The sequence below is a fragment of the Stegodyphus dumicola genome, chromosome 10, assembly GCF_044657685.1.
Source record: "Stegodyphus dumicola isolate Sdum_Otavi_A_Nest chromosome 10, ASM4465768v1".
Lineage (NCBI taxonomy): Eukaryota > Metazoa > Arthropoda > Arachnida > Araneae > Eresidae > Stegodyphus > Stegodyphus dumicola.
In genome coordinates, this window is record NC_140777.1 from 164944522 (window position 1) to 164970769 (window position 26248).

The window sequence follows — 26248 nt, forward strand, 5'->3', positions numbered from 1 at the left end:
TAAATCGTTATTGCCTATCCTCTGGAGAAGGAAATTTACTATCTGTGCACCACGACCAAAGCTATGGAGAGTTCGACAGGCGACATAATTTAAACAAATGTTGTTGATTCAGAAGTCAAACAACAAAAATCAGCGTTATATTTACAAAATTTTCACAGGACTAGTTTCGATGGTTTTACCGAACCACCATCTTCAGCTGCAAAACCGCAAATGAACAAGATAGGAAATAATGATTAGATAAGATAGGAAAGCCTGGAAAAGAATAAGCAAGTGGCGCCATCTGTTGGTGAAACCAGAACTAAAACATAATTTCTTTAAAGGCCGAAGGCAAATTTGGATTGGAATTAGAATCGTTAACTAGAACAGAAAGATTTTTATGAATGTGAAATGCCTCTAGAAAATTCAGTTCTCCAATGGAAGATGTTTTTTGAATAATTTTGGCAGCAGAAGAACTGAAAGTGTGGTTTTCGGACCAACAATGTTGAGCAACAGAAGACTTCTGTGTTTCCTTTTTTCTAACATATGCCTCATGTTCCTTGACGCGAAATTTTAAGGCTCTCTCAGTTTGGCCAATGTAAATTAAACCACACTGGCAAGGAATCCTATAAATACCCCAGGAATTCATATCCGGAATGGGGTCCTTGAGTATGGAACTCGGAATTTTATTGATGGGAGAATAAACAATCCGAAAGATAAATTTCTGAAAAATATGTGCAACTTTATAGCTAATTGATGGAAAGAAGGGAATGACAACAGAATTTTTATAATCTCCTAAAACAAGAGTGTGCCTTTTAGTGTGTTGAGATGAGAATTTTTTAACTGCTTGATTAAGAATGTTGGGTGGAAAGCCCCTGTCAATAGCTATTGCTTTTAAATACTTTAGTTCTTCATCAAGGGCTAGTTTGGAGGAGCAAACTTGAAGAGCACGGAAAACATAGGAATAAAATGAAGCTAACTTTTGTTTAGTCGGATGACGTGATTTAAAGTGTGGTGGAAGGCAAACCGATGAAGGTTTACGGTAAACCGTAGTACTGAAGTTAGATGTGTTACGTGTGACCAGAATGTCGAGAAACGGAAGAGAATTGCAAGTCTCAAGTTCAAAAGTGAACTGAATAGCAGGATCAATAGAATTCATTGTTGAAAGAACTTTATTTAAATCATCTTTATTACCTTCAAACAGAGTAAAAGTATCGTCTACGTAGCGGAACCATGCCGGGAAGTTTAAAGTTTCAAACAATTTTGATTCATAATAATGCATGTAGATATCAGCCAGGATGGGACTGAGGGGGCTTCCCATGGCTAATCCCTCAGTTTGCTTGTAATATTTATTTTGGAAAACAAAGTGTGTTTGTTTCAAACAGAGTTGAGTGAGAGAAATTAGCTCATCAATTTCGATGCAAGAGAAATGAAATTCGCGAAGTCTGGTTTCTAGACATCTTAATGCACCCTCCACTGGGACATTGGTGAATAATGATTTTACATCAAAAGAAACCATGAGTAAATTACTAGGAGAAATGTTTTTAACCTTTTTTACAAACTCTATTGAATTTTTTATGGTGTAAATGTTATTGTCTAATAGAGTTGAAAATCTAGAAACTAAATATTTAGCTAATGGATACGAGGCAGTACCTAAATTTGATACAATAGGGCGGAAAGGAATACCACTTTTATGAATTTTGGGAAGAGCATATAATCTGGCACAATTCGCAACGGATGGGATAAGTGAATGTTTTAAGTTGCCTAAAATGATTTGCGAAGATTTGATCGCAGTTTTTATTTTTGACAAGTCCGAAGGTGAAGGATCTTTAGGGATCGGATTATATGGTCCTTCGTTTAAGAGTTTAGTGACACCATCGATGTAAGTGTTCCTATCCATGACGACTATCTGGCCACCTTTGTCGTCCTTTGAAATAATAATATCCGGGATAGAATGAATTTCACGCAATGTAGCTCTTTCTCTCGCAGTTAGATTTGGTTTCAAAGGTTTATTATTATTGAATTTCACATTATGAGCTATAAGATGCCTAATGATGAGCTAATTTCTCTCACTCAACTTTGTTTGAAACAAACACATTTTATTTTCCAAAATAAATATTACAAGCAAACTGAGGGATTAGCCATCAGTCCCATCCTGGCTGATATCTACATGCATTATTATGAATCAAAATTGTTTGAAACTTTAAACTTCCCGGCATGGTTCCGCTACGTAGACGATACTTTTACTCTGTTTGAAGGTAATAAAGATGATTTAAATAAAGTTCTTTCAACAATGAATTCTATTGATTCTGCTATTCAGTTCACTTTTGAACTTGAGACTTGCAATTCTCTTCCGTTTCTCGACATTCTGGTCACACGTAACACATCCAACTTCAGTACTACGGTTTACCGTAAACTATCATCGGTTTGCCTTCCACCACACTTTAAATCATGTCATCCGACTAAACAAAAGTTAGCTTCATTTTATTCCTATGTTTTCCGTGCTCTTCAAGTTTGCTCCTCCAAACTAGCCCTTGATGAAGAACTAAAGTATTTAAAAGCAATAGCTATTGACAGGGGTTTTCCACCCAACATTATTAATCAAGCAGTTAAAAAATTCTCATCTCAACACACTAAAAGTCACACTCTTGTTTTAGGAGATTATAAAAATTCTGTTTTCATTCCCTTCTTTCCATCAATTAGCTATAAAGTTGCACATATTTTTCAGAAATTTAACTTTCGGGTTGTTTATTCTCCCATCAATAAAATTCCGAGTTCCATACTCAAGGACCCCATTCCGGATATGAATTCCTGGGGTATTTGTAGGATTCCTTGCCATTGTTGTTTAATTTACATTGGCCAAACTAAGAGAGCCTTAAAATTTCGCGTCAAGGAACATGAGGCATATGTTAGAAAAAAGGAAACACAGAAGTCTTCTGTTGCTCAACATTGTTGGTCCGAAAACCACACTTTCAGTTTTTCTGCTGCCAAAATTATTCAAAAAAATCTTCCATTGGAGAACTGGATTTTCTAGAGGCATTTCATATTCATAAAAATCTTTCTGTTCTAGTTAACGATCCTAATTCCAATCCAAATTTGCCTTCGGCCTTTAAAGAAATTATGTTTTAGTTCTGGTTTCACCAACAGATGGCGCCACTTGCTTATTCTTGTCCAGGCTTTCTTATCTTATCTAATCATTATTTCCTATCTTGTTCATTTGCGGTTTTGTAGCTGAAGATGGTGGTTCCGTAAAACCATCGAAACTAGTCTTGTGAAAATTTTGTAAATATATCGCTGATTTTTGTTGTTTGACTTCTGAATTAGTATTTATTCGGCGTGTTACTGTGTCTTAAATGTTGTTGAGTTATATGGGCATACAAGGCCTTTGAAAGAAATACATTCGGAATGTTTTGCTATAAGTGAACATTATATAAGCTTAAAATTTGTACTGCATTTAAACTATAGGATTATGTACTTCGTTTCATAGAAACACGTACTGTGCCAACTATCACAGAAACATTTTACAGAATATATACAAGTATCAAAACAAAATTCACAGAAATATTTACGTACTATTTACACACACACACACACACATCATCTCAAAAAAAAAAAAAAAAAAAAAGAGTTTGGCAGCGCAATAGCGTTACATATTGAACGTTATGTGAGTACTTCGCAGCAAACAGTTCTAAATTAAGACTAATGTGCTGTGCGAAAGGCCTAAATACTATTATATTATGAAATAAGTGTTATTCTTCATGATAATCAAACAAAGGTTTTATTGATTCTTCTAAAGATCTTGACAAGTCTAAGACTTCAGCCTAATTATTTTACTTTAAATGAGGCTTATTATGTTTGGCATTCATGTCTTCCAGATATCTTGTTTCAGAGATTTCGGCAACTACCGCAACTTGGCGAAGTCATATTTATCTTGGTAACAGATCACAGATATGAGCCATGTTCTTTTACTACCACTGATAACTCTCATCTTTCAAGTAAATTACATGTGCAGTTGAATATATAGCAACGAGAAAGTTAATAACATTGCTAAATTTTCTTTACTGCAGATTTAGTTCCCAACATAGCTATCAATCTGTCAAGATGTGAGAGTCGTTTCTGCAAGAATTTATCAAACAATGCATAATCTTCGAGAAGTAATGAACAAATTATAAGGTATTTTTTCTGCCTTCTTAGCATGCCCTCGTAGTGTAATGGTCAGCACGCTCCGCTCGTAGTCGATAGGTGCAAGGTTCGAGCCCCGGCTAAGGCATTGCATATTTATCACATCTCTTCCTCCAAAAAATAACCTAATGTCTCTACAGTGGCGCCCGAAGTAAAAAAGGTGGTGGACGGTGATTGTCCACCACCAGGATTTGGCGATTGGGTCCCCTAATCCCCAGTCGCCCTTTAAAAGGGGCAGTATATAAGGTATTTCTCCCGTCTTCATAGCATGCTTTCGTAGTGTAATGGTCAGCACGCTCGGCGCGTATTCGAGAGAACCGAGGTTTGAGTTCCGGCGAGGGCACTGCACGTTTTTCACATCTCTTCCTTCAAAATATAATCTAATGTCTCCACAAAATTAGCTCTTGACTGCAGGTTTTAATCGCGTATCATGTGCTCATTACAAGTATTGAAATACTGAAAATTTCGAACACAATCTTAACTTCGAAAGCAAAATGATATAGCAAGATACATTGTAACACCTGTACCAGGTTTTTCACCTTTAATAGCAAAAGAGTATGTCTCGTTTTTCATACGGATACTCGTCCACCATGCAGGATCCATTTCTAAGAACTGTTTCAGAAATAATATTTTTAACTAGATGACGGGAATAGAATAATATTACTCATAATTTTTATACTTTGTTTCATTAATCTTCAAACTTTAATATTTGTTAGTATCACATTAATACCGAAATAAACCGTGGCCGCATGTAATCGGATGTGCCACAGAAGCTAAAAATGAATGATTCGTGGCTTGATAAATTGCAATGTAATTACTTAAACATTCTTTAATGATGATAATGTCATTTAATTGTTATAGGAATAGAATTATAAAAAAGTAAATCTGTAACAAAATTTGTTTATGGATTTGTAGTTAATGTATACTGTAGCATAAAGCTATATAGGTAATGTTATTTTTTTCAAGTTTATGTGTCTTTTTTTTTTTTTTCATTTTTTTTTATGTGATGAAAACTAAGGAAATTATCAACTACAAAAATGAAGCTTTTCCCTTCATTTAAAAGCCAAATATAATAAAATTTAACTGAGACAACAGAAATTTAATTACGTTTTTAAACTGCAAAGTTTCCTTCAGATGGTAGAAAAAATCTTCATCATAAAGGTAATTAAATATTGCATCTTAACTCAGTGTTTTAATCATAAGTTTCTAATCATGGTTTTAGTTATTTACGATAAAGTGGAATTAATATTTTATAATTATTAACTCTATATTATTATAAATATTAATTCTATATTATTATAAATATCTGAAACTTGATCAAAAACCTGTCACACCTAACTTTGTTTAGGAAGTTAAGGACCTTTATCCAATATTTTCATTTTTTAAAAACTGTATGAAAGGAAGTAATTTGAGAAAGAAACAGCATTATTATTTGATAAATAATTAAATAATCCAAACATTCGTGAATGCAATATTCAATACTTATTTTTCAATCTACACAGTAAACTGCCTTCTTCTGGGCATTTATTACTATGATACATCACTGCTACTAATCACAAGGATGAAAGAAGGCTTCCCTAAAACGTTCAATACTTCATTATATGATACAGGCATTGTATAAGATGACTTTATTTATCTTCACAAGTAATATAAATCTCAGAACAATTAAAATAAAATACGAATTCGTTCAAAGTATTTTGGAAGTTTTGAGCTAGAGTATTTAACGAGTTTTTTAGGTAAAGATTCCAGTTTTCGACCCATTTTCAATATTGCGAGATTTAAGAACTCAGATATCTCATCCGTAGTTATAACCTCTATGACAGACCGAAATGCTCTGAGTTAAATTAATGATTGATGCAAAAGCTTTTAGCAGTATGTAGAGACGTTATATTTATTTCGGAAGCAGGCAAAATGAAAAATGAGCAAACGCCTTCGCCGGGAATCGAACCACGGACTTCTGGAATACCGGCGCAGCGTGCAAAACCACTAAACTACGCTAGGCAGGCCGGAGAAATACCTTATGAGTATCTTTCTAAAACAGAATTCATTGGAAAAATAATCAGTGAAAAGATTCTGTTTTAGGTGGTTAGTATGCACAGACCTCGAAAGACATCTCAAAGGAAATTGAAAACAGAATAACAATGAAAATAACTGACGAATTGAATAAAAAAGGCTAAATGACTTCAATAAACAGGAAAAAATGATGAACATTTGAAACAAGTGTTTGGGTACTATCTCAAATTTTACAGGCTGCCGGTATATATTCTTGATTCTTAACATGTTTAATAATTCTCACAATATTCTAAAGTTTGTTCTATATCTATTAGGTACGAAAAACGTTTTTTGTGAAGACTCTACATTTATTTCGTATAGAAAAAATTATTTTCGTTGTTATCGTTTGTCAGACAGGGAAGAAATATGTTATTACTTTTGTTCGATTATTACCACAGTTCATTTCATGCAAGGCTGGGATCGAGAGATTGGGTTCTCACGCGACTTAGGATTCCCAGAAACGCAGAAATGATTACATGCGCTGCTTATTACAACTGAAAGCGCTCCATCTTCCCGATTTCGACAGTTAAGGTTACAGTTAAAGAAAAAAATTCTTTTCAATAGATAGATAAATAAAAAATAGTCAATAGCAAATGACGCATTATTTTGTTAGATATAAGAAAAGGCATAGAAAACCAAAAAATATTTTTAACGCACAATTTGTTCTATTAGAAATACTAGAAATTGCGTATCGATTTTTAGTTTTCTTTCTTTGGCATTGATTTACGAGTTTTTTTTCCTGTTCTGCGATCAAAAGGTTCAGAGCGTATCATACTTTGTGAGTCGATAGGTAATACGAACGAAAAGACATCCATCACAGTTGTTTTTAACTTTTCTAAGAAATCAGCCATGGCCATTCTGAATGACCTTGGATATTCTATCTCTTAAAAGTAGGCCTATTTGAAGAATTTGAAAAGTATCTTAAAAATACGTATGCATTTTTTACATTCAAGTATCTAAAAACCTGACATTTCGCAATCGAACCTGTATAATAATAAACCAGACTTAATATGCAAGAGCAGTATAATAATATGTCAGACTTATGTTTAACAGCAACATATGTTCCACGATCTTTTGAAATTTAAGAAATAAATCGCTTTTGAAGAGACTGAGAAAGTTGAACTTATTTCGACTACGACGGTTTCAAAATCATACAAAATTTTAAATCTCATCTTTCATTATATACTAAGAAATTATATTGAAAACATGCGTAGTGTCTATGATCTAGAAGTACTGATGTTTGAAACAAATATTGACGAATATGGATTTCTATGTTGTAGGTATGTGAGGTAGAATATAAAGCATGCTTATGCATCAGATTAATAGAATTACAGTTAAACCCCAATACAGGGGTACCTTTTCTCCACTGGTTTGTTTTAAATACTTTTTACGCAATAATATTTCTTAATTATTAATAATTCAGGAACATCCATAAAACTCTTAAATTTCGTTAAAGAAATCAGAATAATTTTAATAGAAATTTCAAACGAAAATCACATGAAAATTAAAAATAAATTTTCTTTTTGATATGACATAATTATTTAAATTTTAAAATATACATATAAATTTTTGCAAATTTTTATTGTGAACATTAGCAACAAGAATCAAATTCGATTCGTTAAATAAACAGTGTCTTATTATTTATAAGCATTTTATTGAGAGACTCGCTCATCTTAATGCCTTACTTTAGTTATTAAGAAACTGACTTAAATAGAGGTAAATTATAAAATTATATAAAATATGGACATGAACTCCCGTCTGAGGATTAAAAATCTTGATTTCACTCACCATCCACGTAGCCGCCAGGTATACGGACATGGACCAGCATCCTGAAATCATTTCGATCACCTAGAAAACAAAAGAATACGCTCATTATTATTCATGTTATAGCCTTTAAAAGGATGCCACGCGCCTGCCTTAGAATGTTACACATTATATATGATCATGGGCTATAAGATAAATAGAATACTTTTCAAGGATTCATATCTGAATATCTTAGCCAGATTAATTCCCACTTTCGCTGATGAAATCTGACATTTATACAGATAAAGAAGCGAGATATTATCGCCGCAAGGATTTCTAGGAAGTACCATACGTTAAACTCGGAAGATGAGGCATTATACGAATGGGGTCTGATCAAAAAGATTTTTCTAGTTCATATATAATCAAAATCAAATCTTTCTATAATTTATAATAAAATATAAGGAATGAAAACTTTTCATACATCTTAATACTCATAAAATTTATATATAGATATATTTTTATCGCATGTGCTTTTAACGTTTACTTTAATACCCTCGTAAATATTTTATAAAATTCTTGCGGAAAACAGCTCATGCTTTCTTACATGCTGAATTACTATGAACCAGTTTCATTGGTTTCACTTGCTTAATTATTATAGATCAATTAATACAGTTCATAAATTAATTAACAACAGTGGATTTCAAGAGCTACTTGAAGAACTATATGACTATGAAACCTAAGCAAAGTATATGTTCCCGAAGGATTATATTAAATTTTTTTACCAAAACCGTTAAAAGTAACCGAGATAAATTATTAATCAAAGACGAGAGAGATTATTAAGGAATTTGATTGCGTTTTGGTGTCACATATTCATCTATGCGTATGTTCACAGCAGAATTTAAACATGCAGAAAGGACGTGTTAATTCGGAAGAATTATGAAATTAATGAGGGTTAAAACTTTCTGCTGAGGTTTGCAAGATTTTGTATGATTTAATTAGTAATCTTATTATTTTGGTTATGCTTTCATTTTCATTGGCTCCCACCTGGATACAAATTAATTAATGTATTTAAGTGCTGAGTTCTGGAGCTTGAAAGAGAGTTTTTGGCCAGCTGCACTGACGGTCATTCTATTACTTTTCCCTACTAGTGAATTGCTTAAAGCGCCTTAAGTTTTGTTAGTTGAAACTGCTTCACGAAAGGTTTGTGGTAAAGTAAGCACATATTACTTTGTACGTAATATCCGACTTAAGCGTCAGTATTTCTCGAAAGCTGCGGAGATTTGATTTTTCTGCAATTGTTATTAGATTGTGTAACTGTTACAAAGGCGAGTAAATGAAAAGTATATTTTAAATCTTCTTCAGAGTATTATACATAGCATCGATAATGGAACAAAAAGCTGTCTTTACGTTTTCAGGAATACACTTTAGACTAGTGTAGAAGTGTACATGTTGAGTTCAGCTTCCGAATTTATTGTCAGTATAAGCTGAAGAAATTGTAATTCAAACAATAATCTTATCTTTGCCTCTTTGCCCTATCCGCTTGGTTTCAGGAGGCAAGCCAAAAATTTAATTGTCTAAATGCATAGTTAATTCAGTTATATATATTAGCAACATTGTGATATTAAAATTATGACAGAACAAAAACAAATTATATTAATTATAAAACGATGTATTTATTTACATGCTTATATGCAATCGAAAATTCTCAAATAACAGAAATTCATATGTTTTATCACCTTCTATAACAAAATAAAAATTACTCACTTATAAAACGTTAAAATTTGCCAAAATATAAGCATTTGACAAGCGTTTGCAGATTTCTGTTATAAGCATTGGCATTGATAAAAATGTACAGAATACCCTTCGTGATATATAATTTCTGTAATTAACTATAATATATATATTCTGTTGTAATTACTTCGTAGTTAAATCTTGCTGCTAGCATCGAAATAAGATCAGACGTTGTGAGCATCTACTGAATGAACAAGTGCTTATTTACTGTAAGAATACACTTGTCATACATGTAGACTTTACAAGTTTTGGTATAAAAGAGGCAAAACGTATTTCTGGATTTTCAGATGCGTAGGATATTAGCAGAGCGATGATACATTTTCTAGGTTCCCTAATTAATTTATTTCTACGTGTAGATTTTTATATCGACAAAAAACGAAACATCATGATTTTAATCTATTTCTAGATTAGATAAAATTTCAGCTATTTTTAGATTAGCATTACAATTTTATATTTAGAAAAAAAATTTAATAGTACTATCATTGCACAAATTTTTAAATTGTCGAATATTAAATAGTTCCAGTTCCATACGAAAAAAATGCTGGTTATAGAAGGGGCCGATAGGAGCTCTAAATACAGTGGGCGAGAGGGTTAAATGAATTAAAGTATTAACTTAAATATGCTGTTTTTCTGTATCATCACATTCAAAAAGAATCAGAATCGTCTTCTACCATGAAATAACAAAAATTGTCTTCGTTCATCACTGAAACCAAATCCTTTGACCAGAAGCGTAAGTTAGATAAGGTAGTAATTTGTTCTATTTGTGAAAGATTAATGCTGCGTGGACCTTACACAAATCTATACCACGAACTGTCAAGATTTAGGCAGGAAGTTTCATACACGAACAGCATAATTCTTATTCATAACTTTGCAAAAATTTCTCATTTGGAGGAGAGGGGAAGCAATTGGTGCGTAATGAAGGGTGTTCTAACTTCTTAAGCCGGAAGTTTTTATGTTTATTCCTTTCCAAGTGAAGCGGTTTTACGACTTCTAATTTCGACAAATTATTTTTCCCGTAGATATGCGAATGTACCCAATGAGATTAATAAACTCCATCAAGGTGGTCTTAGAGAGCCAAGGCAGCCTGGAGCGTGCTTATGAAGATTTATTTCCATATTAAATTCTCCCCAGTATGCTTAAGTTTGAAATCCGAGTAACCCTGACAATTCTTCGATGGTCTGGGTCGAAGAACAAATAAGGAAGAAAACAAAGCCAAGTAAAAAAAAAAAAAAAAAAAAACTATTTTGGGGGGATTGGAGTATGTTATGCTGATAGAAGCATGAAGCGGGGGATGTTGTTGAGCTAATCATGGGATGTTATGAACAAGAGATTTTGGGTTTACGACCTCCTCAAAGGCCGCTTCTTGTCGGAATAAATTCTGCCCTGTAACAAGTTTTTTGAACCCCACCTTCCGCGACAGAAACGGAGTGAAGGATCTCTCAATGGTATCCGGATATTGTTTTAAGATTAAAAGAATTTCCCGTGTATACTTTGAAGAGAAGCTACTGGCTAGATTTTCTGAAGCAGATTCTTTTGCATATTTTCAATAGCATATATTAAAGGATTTTATACTCAAATAATTCTTAAGCAGAATCCAGTTTTCGATATGTACTTTTTATTTTTAAGAAGAAATAAAGTTATATACTATATATAAAATAGAGTTACGTATATCTACCTAACAAGTTTTGATAAAATTGAGTGATCATATATATAACTTTGTTTTGCGGCATTTGCTTGAAATGAATCTTATTTGCTTAATCGTAAAAAAGTAATGTGTTTATATTTTTGGTATTAAAGGTAAAAAACTAATATTCGATGTGACACGAATTATTTCAGTTGTACAGCAGACAACTGTAATTCCCCTTTTTCCTTCTAATTTAAAGAAATTAAAAGAACCTTATTGATAGGAAGCCTTTTTACTTTATTAGATTTTTAAACTTTTAGTGTAAGAAATTAAAAACAATCCGACTATATGCTCTGGTATTACAACAGTCAATATTGGTCAGCAAATCAAAAATCCTATGTTTGATGCCGAGCAAAGGCTCATTTTATTTCAAATATTTTGCACTTTTTTAACCTCTCATTGTTCCATCTAATACAACTTTCCGCAGGAAAGTTTTGAAATTGGTTTTATTGTTTCCTCAGCAACGCTAACAAATATGAAAAAAATTAAAGACAGCATGTGGATGTAAAGAGAAAGTTATATATTTTGAAGCACAGTTAAGAATTTAATATTTTGCCAGTTTTCCACACAGCTGATGTTAGTTTGGTGAAAATGTTTATAATTTTTAAATATTAATGTAAATTTCACATGTGTACACACTATATGTACACAGTTTTAGGAATATTTTTGAAAATTAAGCGATAAATGACAGCTATTATTACTATAACATTTTAATATGGTTTTCCTAAAAAATAGTTTGCGTACTGACTGAATTTTCTATGCTGTAAATCATGTGCAGTGATCCAGTAAACATCTGGTGTTATTGATATAAAATCCGAACAGAGTATAGCAGTAAAGTTTGGCGGCAAAGCGAGAATTAATCCTAAATTTTTTAAACGAAATGTGACCTGAAATGAAACGTAGCGCTTTGCTAATGATCCTGAAACAAAGCTGAAAACATCTTTTAGGGTTGCAGAAAATTTATCACGGCTACAGAAATTTCGATGTTAGAAATACCGAGTAAAGATAGTGTTCGTGTTCGTTTTTGGAATGGAAAGGATAATTCACAAGGACTGTTTTTCTGAGACGGTGGACTCTATATTTTGTAGACGCAATTCTAGACTCCTGAAGATAATTTAAAACTCAATTAAATAATTGTTTTCTCCTGCACAACAATACGCCATCAGACTATTCCAATCTCCTTTTCTAGCAAAGAAGTGTCCCATTGCTCAGTTTACTCACCAGATTTGATATCTGAAGATTATTTTCTATTCTCTAGAGCTAAGTGTCACCTTAAATGTCATTAATTTAATGGCATTAAATTATTCAAGAACATGTAGCCACAGACATAAAGAAATTCTAAATGATGAATTCTACGAAAAAAAATCAGGCAGCTTTGTGAACATACCAAGATTTAAAAAGATTGTATCCTGAAGGCCAAAAGGAATACTGTTTTAATACTAAGTTCATAAAACAATCCATAATTGAAGAATTTTCGATTGTCTTATTAACTTAGTCCTGAACTTTGTAGTACATGAATTTCATTCATTCGTTAGTTTCTTTGTCTCAGGTCTCATTAAAAATAGAATGTAATTCTGCGTTTTGTCTTTTTAGATCATTTATAAGGTATTTCTCCCACCTTCTTGGCATGCCTTCTTGGTGTGGTGGTCTGCGCACGTATTCTAGAGGTCCGCGGTTCGATTCTCGGCGAAGGCACTGCAAATTTTTCATTTTTCCTGCTTCCAAAAAAATACTTAATGTCTCTACACATTTTTTTGTCATTTGTATGTTTTTTAATGTTTTAACTATTTGCACTTTAATAGTAAGTCAGTTAAAATTCACATTCGCCTATTCAATTTTAAAAATGTTAATAGAAACTTAAAACATTAAACAAAACAAAACAATAACACTTTCATTTTCTAAAAATATTGCGTGACGCAGTGAAAATCAATTCTCCCAGCTATCGTTCAATACCCGACGGCAAATTATTACTGACAGTCCTTTTGAAATACGAAAGTAACCCATCATTTTATATTCAACAGCTATTATTCAAAGAGATCTTTTATCAAAGTATGATGAATATCGCTCTATCAGCATAGCTATCTAAAAGTACTGTCAGAATTGTCTTATTTTGCATGATAAAGGAATCGCTCTGATATTTCTCTGGATATTGCTTTGCATTGTGTAATAAATCTGCGTAAAACACTCGAATTATTCTTTATATGATATGCCGCTGCTGTTAATGCTATTTTTTGCATGAACTGAAGCAACAGAATCGGGTAATGACTGTTGATTTAAAAGAGTTTAGAATTTTGAGGAACACTGAAAGCATTGGAAGTGAACTTCAAAATGTAAAATACCTAAGATTTAACTATCGTTTAACTGGTTTATTGAACTATTTAAGAGATTTATACAAGACAGCATATATCTATTACCAAACAAGCAATTTTATACTATTAGTACAGTTAAGTTGCTAATTTTAAAAATACAAAAAGCATCCAAGCTTTTAAATTAATCAAAATTCAATTGAAAACTAGTATTAATTTTATAAAATATCTCAGTGCATTTCAGTGGAATCAGGCAATAGACACTTTTTTTTCGGAATGAATTTATTTCGTTATATATATATTGTTATGTTATTTTCTTCCTTCACGTTCGTGCGGGGTTCGTAGATTTGGAGTGAATAACGACGAAACTGGATGAAGTGTCGAAACACACTTTATTTATTAATATTAATCAGAACAGCTCCAAAACACTTTTACAGTCGTCGAAGATCTACTCTAAACACGCTGGAACAATCAGTGACACAGCCTTCACACTTTCAGGCAATAACGGTGGAGACAGCTTCACTGCAAAGCTCCCGACTCTGCTCGGTCGTTCTCGGAACTTCACGTACTCTCGAGACTCTCCATGCTAGAACTCGCGAGGCACTCGACGACACACGAGCACAGCTCCCGACTCTTCGGTTCAGTCGTTCCCGGAGCTCAACACGCTCTCTCGACGATGCACTAACCGCGATATACTACGAGACTCTTGCGGTGCACTCGACCACCCACTCGGCACTCGCTGCCCGGCTGTCAACTCGATCCACTCCGCAGGGATTGACTCGCTAGACGATACACACACTCGATGAGAGACACACACACACACTAACTGACTGCGGACGAGCAGGGTTTATATAGCTTTCGGCTTGTGTTCGAGAACATTCTGGACTAAACCGGTAAGAATTCGTTGCAGAAGGTTCTCCATCCGTCCATGGTATATCGCCAACTTTGTCGCAAAATGTGGCAACCCGGCCTTCCCTTGGCATTTTATAACGACCCTAAAACTGCTTTGCGGGGAAGCTATCTCACCGCGCCTGTACATTTCGTAACAATATATATATAAAATTAAAGACATAAAGTAAGAAATTTAAAACTTTTCTGGTTTTTCACAAACGCCAAAAATTGAAATTCATAATTAATAAATTTCAAATAATCATATAAATGCAACAAGGGAATTGCATTATTGTTTTGCAAATATATATATGTAAAATATAACAAAATACGATGGCTTTGCTCTACGCGAACAGGCAACTTCTAATTAACTTTCCGCAATTTCAGGATCTTCCCCCTAGACCAGCACTTTCGAGAACATTCTGGCATGTTATGTAATCTCTACTATAAATGAAGAGTTCGCGTCATTTTCGTCAGATTGATTTTCTCCTCCTGTCGCTAAAAGACGCTTGCTGCCGCTCTTCCCGTCTGCATCCCTTCGTTTGAACAATATGTCACAGTAAATTTAAAGTTAATATTATTTAGTTTAAATTACCATCACATATGTAACCTTGGAGAATCAAAAAGAATAATGATTTACCATTTGAACTGAATAAAGATGTGGAATCAAACTTCTTTCATGCCATCATTTCTGTTGTAAGCCACTCAGCCACAACAATATCCGGATTATGATGCTATGCTTAATTCATGTGCCCGACTGCCAAAATATGACAAAATATGATATATATATATATATATATATATATGTAGAAGTACAAAGATAAGAAAATCAGACCACTGAATATCGTACGAGTGAATGTGTTTTCATCTGTTATTAATAGAAATTTGTTCGTTTAACTGATTTTGTAACAGTCACTGTATAAGGTATTTCTCCCGCCTTCCTAGCGTGCCTTCATGGTGTAGTGGTCAGCACATTGAGAGCACATTTCAGAGATCCGTGGTGCGATTCCCTGCTAAGGCGTTTCCTCATTTTTCATCTTGCCTGCTTCCAAAAAGTATCTAACGTCTCTACAGTGGCATCCGAACTAAAAGGGTTTAGATGATAATTCTTCTCACCCAGGAATTGACGATTGGGCTCATTTTTCATCTTGCCTGCTTCCAAAAAGTGCCTAATGTCTCTACAACTGAAAAATTTAAATTCATACTAAATTTTAAAATCAATTTCAATAAAAATTCTTTTTAAATGATATTTTTTTAGCTTATAGTTTAAATTTATAAATGATACTTGCAGTTTACAAATAAAGATTGAAGCCTTCCGAAAAAAAAATTGTTCATTTTGTTTCATTAACTGTTATTTTTAAAGCAATTTTTTTCCAATTATCGTCGGGTCTGAAAATCTTACACATGCCGTCAATCACAGTTGTCTTCTACGTTGAAATCAGTATCACAAGCCGCTGAAGACTGGACTCTAGTGAAACGGCGGAACTAATCCGGGAGTAATTCCATTCTTCAAGCCATTTTTAAGCTCGTAATTAGGTGGAATAGTAAAAATGGGTTTTCAGTTTCTGCTTCACTAGAGTCACGACAAAAAAATGGGGCTGGGTGACGCTTTGACTTCGTCCTAGCGAGGGCGGTTGAACTATGTCAGTGAAGGCACAAATATGTTATTTTCTGAGTAACATGTCGGCTTACATAGCCACACAATGATTTTGAAGCTGTATTTGGATAACCTAAATAATGCTTTGTTCCCTGGCAACCTAGTACATCCAAAGAGATTATCTTAAAGATGCTGAGTATATAGCAATTCTGCAATATGATTTATACATTTTAAATCGAATATACATATAATATTTTAGGGCTCAACAGATTAAAAAAAGAAAGGAACTCTGTATCTAAATGTCTTTCTTCGATTGTTATATATGCAAATATCTATAGCTACTGATCATGTAAAAGTCAATCATTGGAATATTCTTTCTAGCTCTCAATCAATAAAGTTTGTAATCTATGAGAATGGGTACGATCTGAAATTTCTCTTTGAAGAGCTGAAAAGCGGCAGAAGATCTGGTAAGGAAGAGCATGAATAAGAACAGTTACGTTTTCCGTTGCTATAAAGCGCTTTGCAATAATCATGGTGTCCCAAAGGAATCTGCATTGGCCAAGGAAGTATTATTTCTTCATAAAAGCCTGTTTCGTTCTGGGAACTTCTTATCTTTTCGATTTGAGGATTCTAATGACCCATTCTTAAAGGTTATATCAGACATTCAAAATAATTCAACTGTTAAAGAACAATGTTCAAGCAATTTTTCTGCTTTGTTCCATGATATAAAACAGCCAGTTACCAAAGATAACTTTGAGATTATCACACAAAGGAGAATCCAATTCTCCATTACAAATGATAGTTGAGGATGGGAGATTCGATGTTGATAGCAGATTTGTTGTCGAAAACAAGCAACTTACAATATTTTGCGAAGGAAAGAAAAATCGTCTGTTTTTTTTCAATAATAAAGCAGGTGGAAAAATTGCTTGAAATGGTTGTTCGTCCGAGACTAATGGATGTGTGATAACAGCTTATGTTTCAGACAAGTTGCACTGGACATTGCGAATTTCTTTGCATATTGCTAACAAATCTCCTTAGTTTAGAATGTTCTTATGCGTAATGGACACCAAATAAATGAGGCTGTTTGATTAGGTTTTTTGGATTTAAAATAGTTCTGTATTATAACAGCAGCCAGAAATTTCTCAGTTGTTAAATAGTGTTGTTGGTTCTTTTGCAAAACTAGCGGATTGCGGCCAAAACAAAATTTATATAAGTTGTATGTACACTTGAAAAGAAAATATATAAAATTGAATGAAACCAGTTCATTCTTTCCAAGCAACAACCAATTCATAAATAATTTTTTGTTCCCAAACCAGGAATCGAAAACTTTTGACACTTCAAGTTAATACGTATACGCATGACGTCATGATTTAAATTTAATATAAGATAACAATTTTTCAGCAATATCAATAAAAGAATTAACGTGGCAATAACATATCGCGTCAATTATCCTAACCTGAAACAAAAAAGCTGCCAACAGCAGCTATTTATTTAAAATTATGACATTAACGAAAAATGTTCGACATATAGAATGGCGTCACATGCAATAGCGTGCTTTCTTTAACATCAGAATATGACCTCATATAAGAACAATATGTTTAATGTTTGGCAATGCTATTTTTATTTCACATTTTCTAAAACTTACAAATTTTTGATCAACAAACTCTACGATTTCAAAGCGAGAAGTGGCAACACTTTTCAAAATAAAGCAAATTTTTATCTCCAGTGCACGAGACTGTTGCAAGTCGGAAAAATGAGAGCGAAAATGACCGATTTCAGAGTTTTAATCTCGAAGTCGTACGAAGATGAGAATGGTTGAAATGGCTTTCCACGAATTTTTGAAATCCGGGAATACCTCTCTCGCAACTCAACTCCTCACCGTTCCGACACAAACAAATAAAAAGACAGACGCACACAGATTTTAATAGTATACATACTTTTAATATATAACTATATGCTCTGTTTGATAAACTGGTTATTGAAAATGTCTTACTTAACCACCTGTTTTATTGTTTTATACATTTAATTCTGAAACAGCTTTGGAAACCAAGCAAATTCTTCTAAGAAATGGAAGACATTTTATCATAAATTATTTCCATTCTTCGGTTAAATTAGGCAACAAATCCGCAATTCCTTTCCATCTTCTTTTTAATCTGATTACATTTCTTGTAAACATACAGCTCTCGAGAATATTACCAGATATATTTTCTAATTCACTTAAGTTTCTGTTATCCTTTTGGCTATACTTGGCAGAACCATTCAGATGTGAAACGGAAAGATACGAGCATTAAAGCTTAAGAAATAAATGTAATTCTTCAGAAAATAAAATATGTATTGCTTTTCTAGAAACTTATTCTTCAAACGATAGAATGATCATGACAATATACGTAAAAATACTCTCTCCGGTTCAAGTCACAGTTGTGATAATTTCATTATCGTTTCAGTTAAAAGACAGTATGTTTTTTTGTTAGTTTTAATTCTGCCTCTACATATAGAAAGTTATAACTGAATTTTTCGAGTGTGTGCGATTTATGGATGCGTTCGTTTGTAGTATTTTGTGTTAATTAAGTACATGTTATGCTAATTCATTCATTTTTTTATGATTTGGGACGTTGGGACTTAAATAATCACTTCTATTTTTCATCAGCTCTCACCAGTAGGTAAAGGAGTTAAAAGTATTTAAGTCAAAATGAGGATCTTTTGGCAGCGACATTCGCCGTAGTACTATTACCTCGCGCAGATCTGCTACATGAGTTATTCGGTTTTAGCCATTTAGCTAACTGCAGTCCAACTGCTCATTTTGTAAGTGAGCCTTGCAGCTTGCACGTTTCGCTATAGTGTTATTACATTACTTAACACACTGCGAATTATTTATCTTTAAAACTGAGCTTCACGAACGCAAAAAGGATTTTTCTGCTGAATAATGGGCTATTATGAATTGTTTTCTATATTTTATTCAACATCATTAGAAGTTTTACATTAAATATTAGATAAGATTTCGTCCCCTTAAGCTTCTTCATGATATATTTGATAGATACTGAGTGTTTGTGATTATGGCAAAGCTTCGAGGGCTATCTGCCTAAGGGGAGGGATGCCTTCGTGGAGGATTTTCTAAGGGAAACTGGCTAGTATACACGTTACACAAGGGGAAAACCATGAAAACGCCTATTTGATAGCTACATATTCTTATCTTTTTTAAAGTGCTCTGGGACTAGACACATTTTATACCATCAAAATTTGGAAATACTTTCTTTATTATCAAATTCTGTAATATGAAAACGTTTTTAAACACAGCTACCTTAGGATCCGTAACTTTTGGCAGCAATACTCCTTTGCCAAAGCGCGTCGAACTTTTTAAAAACAGTTCTGAAATACTCTGTTAGCCACCGTTATACATACATCCTTCGAAGCTATTATGGAACATCATGCTTTGTCGTTTGTGATGATGTGGGGCAAAAGCATCTGATTCTTACTGATAGTCGACTATATTGCTGAGTTTACCACATACACTCATTCCCGCAACAAAATGAATATACTTAGAGAAGACCACTTTAAAAAAAATTACTGCGAAAACATCTTCGAAGACTGTTTTCATGGAAGTCATTCAAGGACAAGAAATATTTGGCATAAATTGTGTTCTGGTTGTAATCAAAATTGCGCAGTTTAAATTTAGTCTTTTTTTCTTAAACAATGATTATATATGCTATTAATATTATTATACACTTCCTTCTTGTATTTTCAAGCAAATACATTACAAAGTACTATGTGACATCAGTCACATTCTTAATGCTTTCAACTTTCGATTATATTGTTCCAAAAATATGCATAATTTACGGAAAGTAACTCCGTATACGAGCGTTCATCCATCGTAGCAATTTCGAAAATGAATCAGCCGTGTTCAGGTTTCAGACTGCAACGATCTTAGTTCGCTACATTTGTTTGTAAAAATATAGAGACTGAGATCATTCTTTTCACTATTTATTGAGAAAATGATTATTGGATAAAACTGTTGCACTGAAATAAGAGTACAGGCCTATCACTATATAAAAAATTCTAGATCTTCTCGTTTATTTAATAAAATACGAAAAATGATAAGTAATTTAATTCGAATAAAATGTATTCAGTATTCTTTTTATGAGATTTTTATGTAGTTCACTCATAGTGATTCACTGTGATCGGAATTTTAACATCGATTTTTTAACCGATTTCCTGATAAGCTATTGAGTTCAAATTTTGTAGTTGGTCGATGACAATGCAATATGATGAAGGGAGTTTTTTCAATATTCGATTTAGATTTTTTTTATTTAATGTATAACTGATTTTGCGTGTATCTTTGGTTAAAGAACAAACTAAACATATTAGAAATTTACTATTTGTAGCATTGAACGGAAAACGAAAAAAGGATTTCAATGAAATTTGTAACAATATTGTACTCAATTTCTAAATTTGTTGTGATCGGAATTTTGAAATAGCTTAATCTTTTAACTATTTGAAGTTTGTGACTTTAAAATTTCAGCATCTAAAAATGCTTCGGATATAAAGTTTGGGAATTTTCACAGATTTTTACAACACACGTTTTCTTCTCTTTCAAAACAAGAACGATGAAAATATTAATTGATCGATTTTCTAAATTTTTGTAAAAAGTGTACTGCCATCTGAAACAGACAAAAGGAAAAGCGAAAACTTACTAAAAAATTGTTTCCGAATTTGCCATCTTGACGCACTTAGTGACGAAACGGCGATATTCGTTCTTTCATTTTAGCTTCAAGTAAAATGCTCTTTGCAGCATTGTCATTATATCCAATTGCAGAAACTGAATATTTAAAGCGATTTCTTTATTCTTTGAAAGAATTTAAGCTATTTTTATTTATTTTATAATTTTTTAATAATTTATTGCTTGCTTTAATTATGACTAAAATTTTATCATCGACGTAATTATGATTAAAAACCAATAACAAAATACAATTAAAAACGTTTTTATACAGCAAGCTTTTATATAAAATGTATGATAATTAATTCACCAAAAAGAGAAAAATGAAATAATATAAAAAAATTCAACTTCAATTTTATACCATGAATAATAAACGCATGGGAATCCTATTCAATTAATAGATTTCATTATTTAGGCTTCCCAAGCTATTGATATTCGGGATATAAAATTGAAGAGGAATTCTGTAAATAGAATTATTGAATCGATTATGCCCATTAAATTGAATGATAATTTTTCTCTTTTTTTAGCTTTTTAATTATCATAGCCAATATAAATAAAAGCCCATTGTATAAAATCCTTTTTTTTATTATTGTAATAATTAATTATATAACTTCCATTATTACAGAAGTAATTTTATACTTTACTAAACGAACAAAAATTCTTACTTTCACTTTTTTTTGTATAGTTTTAACTATATTATACGAAAAACCTGTTTTTAATTATATTTTATTTCCTTACAGTTTCTATTTACACAAAGAAACAAAATAATCATTAGCAAACAACTATATTCTGCTTTCAACAACTCCAAATTAGAACATCAGAACTTCCTTCTCCTTTTTAAGACCATCAATCTCGAAGATTATAGTATAGACAAATTACATACAGAAAAACGTTGCGGAATTGTGATTTTATACTGTTAACCATAATCCTCTAATAACATTTTACTCGAATGTAGAAAAGTTTGAATAAAAGTTGACCTTTCTTTCTTTTCTCAGTTCTAACCATACAATGGACTTAGTGATCTAGTGACAGAGAAGGAAATTTTAAAACCATAATCCGCTTTGTAAAAAAACGTTTTTTTTTGGGACTCGCCTCAAAAGTCAATACCACCAGGTGAAGAAAGTGTATTTTTCTTATTTTATTTATTACTTTTTCTTAGGTTTTTCTTTACGCGCTGAAAGCTTCAGTGAAAGGAAATAATACTGGTGCATGTAAGGTGCAGATTCAGAAGGTAAAAGCTTACTTAGACCAAGTAAAAGTAACACCTACCTTTCACTCAGTGAATAGCGGATCAAGAAATATCTGCTGCTTAGCTTTACGCATGTGTAATCGTATTAGGAAATCTATGAAATCAAAAGTCTGCTATTCAGATTAGTAACTGGTTTTCGGCCCAAATCTTTTAATGAAAAGGTGTTCTGTTCAGAAGTATTCTCCTCTCCCTTACCTAAGTTATTTGACTGTTAGAGCATAAAATATAATTTTGCTTATTTTGTCGGTCTTATTGTTGGCTTGCTCAAGCGTTTTGAGAATAAATTTGTTATGGTTTTTCCCATGGCACATCCATAAGAAAAACCGCAAATGTGGCCAATTTGGATAGCGTCAACTTGCTTCCAAAATACTGGGCTGGCGGTTGTTTATTTCAAAAGTTACTGAACACTGCTGTGAAACCTAATATCTCATTTTATTTAAAAGCACGAAATTTTGTAAATGATAAGCATGAAAAAGTTGATGGAGTTCTTTTGTCGGAGAAAATGGATTTTATGTCAGCAGCTAAAATTAAAATAAATAAGATATCAAACATTCTTTCTAGCGACTGGAAAACTGGTAGGTGGCTACAAAAACCTGAAGGAAAATTTCACAGATGTAACTATCTGGGAATTTTATTAAAGTAGTCTAATCTTTTTTCACTTACTTCGAATATCACGGTATTTTATGTCGTACTGGTTACAAATTATGTATTTATTCACACACTTAAAATTTGAAGTGGAGAAGTTGTTAATTTCCGCTTTAGGTACTTTTTCTTTACTCGGGAAAAAAATGCGAAATTGAGCAAACTTATGCAGTTTCATTGCAAAGGTGTAGTGGTATTCCATCTTCTATTTTTAAGAACTAAATTTGATTTCGTGTGTTACTTAAATGTAAATAAAATTACATTAAATGATTCCATAAAATAACAGAGTTGATATTATTTTATGGTTATTAAGGTTGCTAGTGTTCCAGAACATTATACATAATGAAGTAATGTGACTGTAAAGTTAGTACTCAGAATACAGTTTTCAGGCTTCTTCTGTCAGCCGGGGCACTAGTTATAAAGTCCGTGAATATGGGCATTATTTTCAAGTAAACAGTAATCGCTGAATCAATTTAGTTATGCTATATGATAAATCATTCGTTTTGCAAAGATTAGGGTGAATACATGAGAACACAATTAGGAAGTACTAGTGAAAGAATTCTGCTGCAGTATTTTCAGAAATGAAAAATAAATACTTCCTGGATAAAATAAAACTTAATATTTGAAATTAAAATTCCAGCAATGAAGCTTTTCAGAGATTTATAACTCATGCAATGATACTGTCACACAGTTTATTAACATTGTCCATACAATAGTATTCTTTGCGAAGTGGGTTCAAGCACCGATGTGAATTTCCTGCCTCTTCCTCCGTCCTTGTCTGTAAAAATTAAATGCTCCTTCGGAAAGGTGACATAATAATAGATGCTTTAACTCGAGAGATAAATATCAGCTACCTAAACAACAGTATTTTCACGCAATCTTTTGAGAATACCGACAGGTGCCTTAAATTGAGTTCGCTGTCCTTTGCTGATCTTGGAACATCTTATTCAAAACAGGGAGAAGAAAACAGTACACAGACTATGGTAATTTATCTGAAATATTCATCTAAGGCTGACAGCATTAATTATCAGTTTGGTAGAGATAGCGTTGTTTTTAGAGAAACAGGGTGTTTGGTGTTTGACAGATGGATGCTGCCCTTGACACGTTTGCTGACAGCTGCTCGTTAAGCAAGTAAAACAATAGGCTTATATGGTTACCGATTACCTAAGAAAATTACTCATTCATATGTTTGGGTAATGTTAGTTGATTATTTAACGATGTTTACACAAACTGTGGGTAAGCAGATAGCGGCTACAGAAAATAAAGACTTTTAATGGATTACGTTCTTATGGAAAATATTTTATTATCTATTGTATTATTTAAATGTTTCAAAGATATTTTTGAGGAAACAGGTTTTAACTCTGAAATATCAGCTGCAGGTCTTTTAGAGATTAAGAACATCGTTTAGGTAGTTTAAAATGTAATAAGCAAATCAAATTTAAGCAGAATTTAACTGTAAGGCCATAAATATACAGTATTATAAAAGAAAACATGTAGAATCATGTAAGAAAAGCATTTAAATGAGTCATTCTTAAATCTCTGCTGAATCAGAAGTAAATATTTAAATTAATTGTTTATTAGGTAAATTAGCGTAAACAATTCTTGCAATTTTTCTAGATACGTGCGAAGAATTAATTGCACCTACTGTTATAAATAATTAAGATATTGCCAAAAGAAAGATCAATTGCATAGCAAGATATTTTGGATTTTTAGAGGTAACATAGATGGCATCATAAATCAGTAAGATTTAGATCGCTTAAGTTTTGAAAACGAACCAAAAATAACCATCTGAAAAAGAAAAAAAGGTTATAAATTTTCGTTCATTAATTTATTCTACATGCCCCTAACAAAATACAAAATAAAAACAAAATTCTATTCTACATTCATATACTTTTCTATTCGGTATTGAAACTTAATAAAAATAAATTAATATTTTTAACTTTTAAACAAATACAAGGGAATTTATAGTGTTCTCATAACAATGCAAAGTTTTATGACAAAATGGCGTATTCAATGGAAATTTATTATTATTATTGTTTATGTACTATAATGCTCTTCAAACTGTTTATCAGAACCAACTATATTCCAGGATGGATCCCAAAATTATGCGGAAAGCATGCAGTTGAAACGACAGTGCTTCAAAAAGGTGATCTTCAATCGATCTACCTGAGATGCAATTTCCGGAAAAAGCAAAATTTATCCCCAGATTTAAATACAAAGGCTGTTCGCACATTTTCAGACGATTTTGCTTTGCTGCAAATAAAAATATTCTGCTTGGAATTTTTGTTCTTAATTGCAGCTATATTTATGAAAATATAAATTATCGTCTGCTACTTGACAGTTTTGTTTTCGTGCAAAATGTCGCTTTTAAAGAAGCAATGGATGGAAGGCTATGTTCGTGTTTTTTTCGAAGAAATTTATTCGTATCTAGTTATCAAAAACGTTGAGAAAGCTCAATGCGTTCGATATCTAAATATACGATAGTTAATGTTGCCAAGAACAAAGGAGAAAAAAATTAAAAATTTAACTTAAAATGGAAACATTGTTTCAAATACGTATCCAAGGAAAAGGGAATGTCTTGAATGTTGCAAAAGGAAAAAGGGAATGTCTTGAATGTTGCAAAAGTAAATTCTGCTTAAATTTGTTTTGCTTATTACATTTTAAACTGCTTAAACGATGCTCTTAATCTCTAAAAGACCTGCAGCTGATATTTCAGAGTTAAAAACCTGTTTCCTCAAAAATATCATTGAAACATTTAAATAACTACAATAGATAATAAAATATTTTCCATAAGAACGTAATCCATTAAAAGCCTTTATTTTCCGTAGCCGCTATCTGCTACCCACAGTTTGTGTAAACATCGTTAAATAATCAACTAACATTACCCAAACATATGAATGAGTAATTTTCTTAGGTAATCGGTAACCATATAAGCCTATTGTTTTACTTGCTTAACGAGCAGCTGTCAGCAAACGTGTCAAGGGCAGCATCCATGTTAAAAGAAAATCCATTAAGTCAAAGGACAGTTGCAAATTCTTTATAATGCTCAGTATCAACTATAAACAAAGTGATTATGCTCATTTGAATCTTAAAAAGGCGAAAAAACATAATATGCGTCGTCTTTCTCCACGGCATATCGCCGAATGCAGACCGCGCCGTAGAATTCGTTATGAGAAACATTTATCCGGACGAAACTAAAAAAACGTTGTCACAACAGGTGATTCTCGAATGTACTTAAATGACTGCAATAAAAAGAGATCCATTTATTATCATGAAAGAGAAGAAAAAAATCTTAAAGCATGGTTCTAGGAATCTGAAGAAAGTTTTTCTAAGGGATTTATGATTGTTGCTGGTTTTTCATAAAACGTCAAATTAAAAATAGAGTGTAGGAAAATGTTAAGATCATACCCTTTACTCACATCTCTAC

General features: G+C 32.5%; 2 protein-coding genes across 3 annotated transcripts in view; one reads left to right on the plus strand and one right to left on the minus strand.

Annotated features, from left to right (window-relative positions):
- Positions 1 to 26248, plus strand: part of LOC118188089 (uncharacterized) — a 282828-nt gene that overhangs the window by 167389 nt on the left and 89191 nt on the right. The window lies entirely within an intron of this gene.
- Positions 1 to 26248, minus strand: part of LOC118188086 (uncharacterized) — a 250801-nt gene that overhangs the window by 135781 nt on the left and 88772 nt on the right. For both annotated transcript variants that reach the window (XM_035358436.2, XM_035358437.2), the window contains one exon: positions 7999 to 8058. In XM_035358436.2, coding sequence (XP_035214327.2) covers positions 7999 to 8049 — 51 coding nt within the window. In that variant the 5' untranslated portion in view covers positions 8050 to 8058. The remainder of the gene's footprint in view (positions 1 to 7998; positions 8059 to 26248) is intronic.